Source organism: Bufo bufo, chromosome 5, assembly GCF_905171765.1.
Source record: "Bufo bufo chromosome 5, aBufBuf1.1, whole genome shotgun sequence".
Lineage (NCBI taxonomy): Eukaryota > Metazoa > Chordata > Amphibia > Anura > Bufonidae > Bufo > Bufo bufo.
In genome coordinates this window covers 382,001,382-382,009,823 of record NC_053393.1, presented here as the reverse complement: position 1 = coordinate 382,009,823, position 8,442 = coordinate 382,001,382, and the positions used below count along the sequence as shown (strand labels likewise).

The 8,442-nt window shown below is 39.8% G+C and overlaps 1 protein-coding gene across 2 annotated transcripts in view; it reads right to left on the bottom strand.

Annotated features, from left to right (window-relative positions):
- Positions 1 to 417: 417 nt before the first annotated feature.
- The window catches only part of TMEM170B (transmembrane protein 170B), a 42,855-nt gene continuing 34,830 nt past the window's right edge, over positions 418 to 8,442 (bottom strand). Inside the window, exons 3-4 of one of the 2 annotated variants that reach the window (XM_040433086.1) lie at positions 2,359 to 4,771; positions 418 to 2,213 (exon numbers count right to left, since the gene is read on the bottom strand). In XM_040433086.1, the coding sequence (XP_040289020.1) occupies positions 4,641 to 4,771 (131 nt within the window). In that variant the 3' untranslated portion in view covers positions 418 to 2,213; positions 2,359 to 4,640. The remainder of the gene's footprint in view (positions 2,214 to 2,358; positions 4,772 to 8,442) is intronic. The other variant, XM_040433088.1, reaches the window with a different exon arrangement.

The following is an 8,442-nucleotide window of genomic DNA, read 5'->3' as shown; positions in this document are numbered from 1 at the left end:
AAGTATATAATATACAAAAATACAAACAGGAGCGCGGGGCCCGAATGAGCACTCTGATTAATGGTACATCAAGATAACATCTTTGTGAAGTGAATGGCTGGTTGATAACACTCTGACAGAAAGAATACAGTGTAAGAGCCCTATTACTCCGTGGCTTGATTATACTGTAAGGGTCAATTATTGGAAACAAGAGTATATATGAATACTTGCTCCCAATATTTGTCCCTAAAATCATGTGGTCTAATAGAGCCTTAAGAATGAACAAATTAAAAAAGGTAATCCTTCAATTTTAACAATTTTCTAACATGTCTCAGAAGGTTGTCTGAAGCTATTGGGCAGACTAGATGGGCCAAATGGTTCTTATCTGCCGACACATTCTATGTTTCTAACAACAAGAAGGGTCTGTGAGCTGGAACATTCGCCTACCACCAGAATGTAGTCGATCCTTATGCTGTTCAAAGTGTCATTCCCTTAAGGCTGGGAGATCAATTCATTTTTGTACTCTTTATGGGACTCAGTTACTTTGTTTGGGTAGCAAATGACACACTTAACAATGGCCTTAAACATAACATAGGCACCCGCTAACATCCATCTCTCCTGACTCCCATAAACATACACACACGCTACATAAAATGGAGAGGGTCATTTATTATTCTGAAATATGCCTTAATTAGGCGTATTTCAGACGCAGATGACCATTGCGCCGCTATCTGCTACTTCGCCTCGCTCACGCCAGGTCTAAAATTGTGGGCGTGACGTGAAACTCTAGCACAGGGCCTTATTAGGACCGCCGGTCTTAATAAATGTGCCCCAAAATGTTTTTACTAGTTTATTCTTGTATTATAGCCCTGAACTACATTTAAAATTCTACTGAATGTTATTGGAAACTATCAGCAATGCGGTGGGAAATTTCATTCCTACTTTACATTACTATACAGAGCAAGTAAGAAATACGCCAGAATGCAAACCAACTTAAAGCAAGCAAAGAATGCTGGGAGATTTCTTCTCTAAAGCCTGCAGAATTGCTCTGAACTATAATTTACGGAATAAGTCAGGATAGGTACAAGATGTATAAAACATTTTATGTTATGCAGTGTACGCTATGTAAACCTTATAGTCATGTTCATGGGTGAACATCAACTTTACATCATTTAGATTTAGGTAATCTTATGTTGGATTAAATACTGAGAGTTATAGCATATAAAACAGGCATTGTTAAACATGCACTTCGAGAACCTCAGAGAGGATATATAGTAAGACTGGCAAATATCATTGTGATATATTAATAGTGCAGAATGCTCATCAGCAAATGTTCCTTACGTTCCAGTATTTAATTTGCTGGATCTATATTATTGCTCCTGCAGAGTCATAGCTGGAGATACCATCTCAGTAAGAGGAAAAAAAATAATGTCAAACCAATCTTTGTTGTTCTCAACCATTTATACCAATTAAAGCTGAAAACAAAAGACATACGGTACTTTTATGAATCAAACCCTTGAGGATAATACTCATATTTCTAATTATCACATCATGTTCTTTACTATGAAAGAAGAAAACTGAAAGTTGTATGTCAACTTATACAGATCTAGAAGAATCATATTTAGTCAATGTATCAGTGATGAGCCACACAGACGATGCATAATATAAATTGTGCTAGATGTAAACTCAGCTCTGCCATATCAGTATTACATATCATTTAACAAGTCAGATGATGCAGATTAAGAGTCCCAGCCCTTTATGGTTTTGTACAACTTACGGCACACACAGAAGTACATGGGCTCATACTGTGCCACCATACGACTCCAGTTTCATACAGAAGTCTATGGACTCTCTCAAGTCCATACAGAATCTCAAAGAAAGATTATTCTACCAAATTCCACAGAATACTGTATTATGGAGACATTCCTTATGATACAGAATACTTCCATAATACGGTGTTGTACTGAAATACCTAACAGGCCACACAGTTTACCTGTGTCTCCGTAGGGGGGAAACACAGGGACTCCGTGTGCCTGTAACCATGTGTTGGATTAGCCCCAGTGTGGATCCGTGGTATAGCAAACTGCAAATATGACCGAAAGATACACTGCGACAGATTTACTAAGCCTTTCTAACATTTTGACAATGTAAAGATGCACTAGATTTATCACAGTGGCTGATGCTGGATGATAAACGTGGAACACCTTAGGTTGTCCAGTCTAAAATTATATCACCTATACCAGTGTTTCCCAACCAGCGTGCCTCCAGCTGTTGCAAAACTACAACTCCCAGCATGCCCGGACTGCATTTGGCTGTGTGGGCATGCTGGGAGGTGTAGTTTTGCAACAGCTGGAGGCACACTGGTTGGGAAACACTGACCTATACCACCTACTAATTCTGGCGCCAGAATTTTGGCACAATTGTCACACCATAAAAGCGTCTAAGACAATAAATGTGTTGCAAGGCATGCGCTCCTAACACATCTTGATTAGTAACTGTGCCCTACTGTATGCAAGTAAGAATGCACCAGAATCCTTAAAGAGGTTGTACACTGTAATGGTGTTCAGGATAGGTCATCAGTATCAGATCAGCCAGGGTCTGACTCCTAGAGGTCTAGATTATAGCGGCTATTGCAGTTTAATTATAACTGCTCATCCCATTCAAGTGAATGGACAAGAAGTTGTAATAACACTGCATTGCTTCTACAAGCTAGACAGTGTCCAGTTAAAGCGTGCCTAATCTTTCAACAAACTTTGCATTAATCAATAGTACAGTTTGTGTACATGAGGAATAACACTATTTCTGACACTATTTTCTGTATCATTTGTATTTGCCATTTTTTTAGCAGTTTTCCCCAATATTTCTAGTTGGCAGTTCTCCTAGAGCTGGTTGGGCACACAGAAAGTAGAGGAGAATCTGCTTCTTAACTTTCTCATACTCATAAAGCACATTAGAAAGAAGAACTAACCTGTATATGTGTGTGAATAAAACACTAGGGCTGAGCTACTTAGCTGCAGCAGTCTTCTTGTCTGTGTGTGTCTCTCTCAGCTCAAGTTCATTCCTCCCCCTCTCCTCTCCATAGACTTGTATTTACATGTGTAAATTGATCATTCAATGAGCTGCTCTGTCCTGGAAACATTTAGCAAGCCAAAGGACAGAGGGTAAACAACTGATAACTGGAGAAGTAGACATTTCTGTCTGATAAGATACATTTCAAAGTTTCTTATGGTTGCTTGTACTATTGATTTATCCACAGCTGTGTGAAAAGTTAGTGACCATTTAAACACTGAGGAGGACACAGCAGTCACACCTTGAAACAGCTGATCGGTGGGGCTGTCAAGAGTCAGACCCCGCCAATCTGATATTAATGAACTATGCTGAGGATAGTCCATCCATATCATTACAGCGCACAATCCCTTTAAGTACCTTCCCATGAGATGGGTTGCTGACAGCTTCCTTTCTGGATTGCTCAGAATATATTGGCTAAGGTTCTGTTATTATACCATTTGTTAACTGTGTCTGACGAATGCATTGGGACAATTAAAATCCATAGGGCCCCATTAACCAGGCGTATGCCATAAAGGTGTCCTTTTGAAATACACCAGGCTAGTATGTATCAGCAAGCCTTTGTTTCTGCTGTATAGAGCACAGTATAGTAGCCTGCCCTATTATACACTGAGGAATAAAGTGAAAATTTGTTCCTGTGCGGGATACTTTTTTTTTTGGGAGCCTTCTGGAGACTTCTTTTACTGTTTGCCTATACAGTGGCATACGTCTGTTGAGGTATACGTTAGGAAATCCTCCTAACATATACCTTAGACGGACAGTTCAAACGGTATATCAGCAGAGCTTCAGTTGGTGGTACTAGCAGTTGTAATTATCAAGATGTTGTATAAAAATGAAATACACAGACTTATGAATCCTATTAGATCCTTAGAACTTAAGTCATGAAATGTTTGTTCTTGCTGGCCAGTACACAAGCCTCAAGGTTCACTGCTAAGTATTTATCACTTTCTAAATGATCATGACATCAATAATCAGCATGTCACCATCTAAGACTAAACTGATAAAAAAAAGACTTACAAAAATAATTTGGCACATATAAGCCTTTCACCATTGCCTTTTATCCACAGCAGTGGTACAGTCTTCTGGGGTCTCCAATGTCAATGTCCGTATCGCAGAAGAACCTCCTGTAGTGTGTATCCGATGATCAGAATACCCCCAAAAAGATTATGTAACTATTTGGTATCCTAATTAAAAAATCTCATCTCGTGTGATATAATGAAATCTCCTGAACAACACTGTACACACCACTGCCATGCTCACAACACTAGAGGACTAGATGACCAGACCAGTTCTGCAAGGTGCGCCTCCCTACAGCATTGTAGAAAATGTACTGCTCCTTGCCTGGGATTGAGGCACATGAGGTGCTTGACATTTTATTAGTGCAACAGCTTAGCAATCGGAAGCCACTTTTTCTGAAGAGATGATCTTCCCTTTAAATGTTAAGTTCTCCTGAGGGTCACTCTTCAACATATCGTTATTTATTACTACACAATGTGTAGTGGTCCGCACTACAACATTATGTATATAATAAAACATGTGCATTTACTTTCCTTCTGAACATATCCATTCCTTCAAATACTTCCAGTTTGAATGTCTCATAGTGTGGCAAGAACACGTGAGAAGGAGATGATTACAGTCAGCACTGTCTGCCCAACGCCAAACACTAAAGCTTCTAGAGGTGCCATGTTCTTTCCTGCAACTTGATATATGCCTGCAACTGCTGCACCTGTAAAAAAGATAAAGATCACATATTATCAATCAATATAGGAGTAGATGGCTATTCAAACCTTGATCTGTCCTGGAGGGCCTACTGAGGCGAGAAGCAAGGCTTCTGTATGTAGACCATTTTATATCATCCACTAGCTTTGCATGTTTGCTAGTCTTAGTTATTTATGGCAAATCCACAGGATAAGCCATAAGTGTGTGATGGATACAGGTCCCACCTCCGGAACACCCACGTCCATCTCCAGAACACCATTCTACCTGGTGACACAGCCACTGTGAATGGACAGGTGAATGGACATTTTTGGTTCGCTCCATTCACTTCTATGGGAAATCCAAAAACAGCTGTGCACGCTAGCTTGGCCTAAGTCCAAGTACAACATCTGCATAAAGTCTGTATCTTCTTCCCAGTGTTTACATGGGTTTCCTCCATAGAAGTCAAAAACATACTGATGGATAACTGACCTCCTATGAAATTGTCCTGTCCTTTGAAATGTGTCTGACATAGGGAAAATTAGACTATGAATCCCACTGAAGATGAGATTGATGATGATGACTGGTAAAAATCTGCAATGTGGAAGATGTTTGTGCTATATATATATATATATATATATATATATATATATATATAATTTATGGGTAATATCTAATTTTATTCATGCATTAAATTTTTTATTTATTTAATCGTTTTTTTGTAATTCATTTTTATTTTTTTATCTAGTTCTGTTTAATTTGGGCAAAAGTTGACGACAATGATTTACAAATAGCATGGACATTTTCTGCAGTTAAGTCAATCTACATGTTTTTTATACATTACAGCAATTTTATTGTTTAAAATCCTTCATTTGTGTGAATTGTGAAACTTTTTAAAGGTCAGAAGACATTACAGAAGCAATTCAGTGTTGCTGAAATCTACTTATTTTTAGAATAGCACTGGGGAAACAGGAATTTTTAAGCTAATGTGTGACTCACCAACCTCAATTTTAAAAATACTTTCCAGAGTATTACAATCCAATCACTAGTGTATACAATCTTTCTAATCTCTCATTGTGGTTTAGCTACAAATACCAGCTGGCTCCGTCTTCCAATGCATTACAGATTTTAGTCCTAAAATTAAGGTGCCAAAAATGAGACATATTTGTATTATCAAAGGGGTTATTCAGAAGAAGAAAATATTTTTCCTTGTGTCCAAAATGTTAAAGGCGTTATCCAAGACTTAAAAAGACATCAGAGAGTGGCCAACCCACTATGGGGTTTATACTCTCCTGGTCCATGCTTCTGGGTTATGGCTCCTTTGCTCCCTGGCTATCTTAGCAGCTCAATAATGCTCTGGCATCAGCATCCTGTTGATGGGCACTACGTGATCGTTGGGTCACGTGCCACACAGGTGGCAGGTCACCACTGTGTCCATTGATTGGCTGCAGCAGTCTCTTGGCGTCCGTCAACAGGATGCTGATGCTAGAACATCATGGAGATACAGAGACGGCTGGGGAGCAATGGAGCTGGAACCCTGCGGCGCGGACCAGGTAAGTATGAACCCCATCACAGGTTGGGTACTCTCTGAGGTCTTTATAAGTCTTGGATTACCCCTTTAAATAACTTACTGATATTATTTATTGATAGAGGGTGCCCCAATCTCCAGCTGTCAGTGCTGGTCCCTGGCTCCTCCACTTCTGACTCAGTCTCAACATAGAGAATTTCCAGTGTTGTGTGTGTGAAGGGGACTGGCTCATTTTAATAGCTAAGCCAACCTCCTTCACTGTCACGGCCAATGCATTGACAGAGAATAGGGCTTAGCTACTGAAATGAGCCAGTCAACCAGTTGCCTTCACACACAGTAATAGTCTCCTATGGAAGTGTCATGTGCACCTTTCAGAAATAAAGCATATTAACAGTTCAAGCCATTTAACAAGTTAGACACGAGTTAGATATTTTTTTTCCTTCTGGATAACCTCTTTATAGGGCCACTGAATGCTGACTGTTAGGACATGTTTAATGCGGGAGCTTGCAGCTGTGAGACCCAATAACTTATATGAGGTTGTCCAAAGTGAACAATCTTTCTAAGGTGGATATTTAAAAAAAAAACATGGCACAATGAATGCTGAATGTTTAAAGGCTATGTATACCTTTGGAGTCAATTTTTTTATATTTGCATTTAACTTATTTTTGGCTAAAAATCATATTTCCAATTGGTCTTTATTAAAAATATTGAGCTGTTCAGTCACAAAGGGTTAACTGTCTTTCTAACTGTGTGACTGGTACTTTCACTTTGTGCCATAAACCTTATCTCTAAACTACTGAGGCATGTGGTCACCTCATTAAAAGCAAGGCCTCATGAACACAATCGTATTTTACATCCATGTCTGATCCTTATCATTTGCGTCATGCACCCGGACCCATTCATTCTATGGGCCCACAAAAATACAAAGAGGCAGCATACGGATGTCATCCGTGTGCTGTCCGTGTCCGTATCTCCGCTCTGCAAATTACAGAACATGTCCTATTTTTGATAGGAATGAGAAAAATGTGAATTGCACATGGAAGGTGTCTGTAATTTGTGGATCTGTGTTTTTCAGACTGCAATACTGACACATATGTGTGCATGAGGCTTATCTGTGCCTCCTGCCATTGCTCTGTAGTGTCCTGCCATGCTTGTTCTGCTAGATTATTTATTTTATTAGGAATTTTTTGAACGCTTCATGATCATGACATACATTACAATGCTGTTTCTCTTGTCTGTGCCTGTGATGCTGAAACAATATGCTAATGAGCTCACATGTGCCCAGGGGTGTTTTCTATTGCTGAAAGTGCCCTATAAGACGTAAAAGTGGTGGAAAATGGCAGTAGATCTTAAAGGGCGAATAGCAATGACAGTTTGCATTATGGAAGCACTCATTAGTACAGTAGGACCAGGGAGAGGTTAATACAGCTCTCCTTGTGCTGGCAGTACTCACCACTCCTTGGTCGTCTTCTGCTGGGCCACACATTGTGCTGTGACCTCACGCTGTGTGACGTCGGGTCACAGCAACACGCAGCACGAAGAGCGTTGGATCTGCCGAGTAGCAGCAGCATCCGAGGCAGGAGAGTTAAGTTGATTTTTTTTGTTTGATCTGAGGTCTGATTAACATTGGAGGTCTGATCTGAGGTCTGAATAACATTTGGTGGTCTGATCTAAGGTCTGAATGACATTGGGGGTCTGATCTGAGGTCTGAACAACATTGGGGGTTTGATCTAAGGTCTGAAAAACATTGGAGGTCTTATATGAGGTCTGAATAACATTGGTAGTCTGATGTGAGGGTTGAATAAAATTGGGGGGTCTGATCTGAGGTCTGAACAACATTGGGGGTCTGATCTAAGGTCTGAAAAACATTGGAGGTCTTATATGAGGTCTGAATAACATTGGTAGTCTGATGAGAGGGCTGAATAAAATTGGGGAGTCTGATCTAAGGTCTGAAAAACATTGGGGGTCTGATCTAAGGTCTGAAAAACATTGGAGGTCTTATATGAGGTCTGAATAACATTGGTAGTCTGATGTGAGGGCTGAATAAAATTGGGGGGTCTGATCTGAGATCTGAACAACATTGGGGGTCTGATCTAAGGTCTGAAAAACATTGGAGGTCTTATATGAGGTCTGAATAACATTGGTAGTCTGATGTGAGGGCTTAATAAAATTGG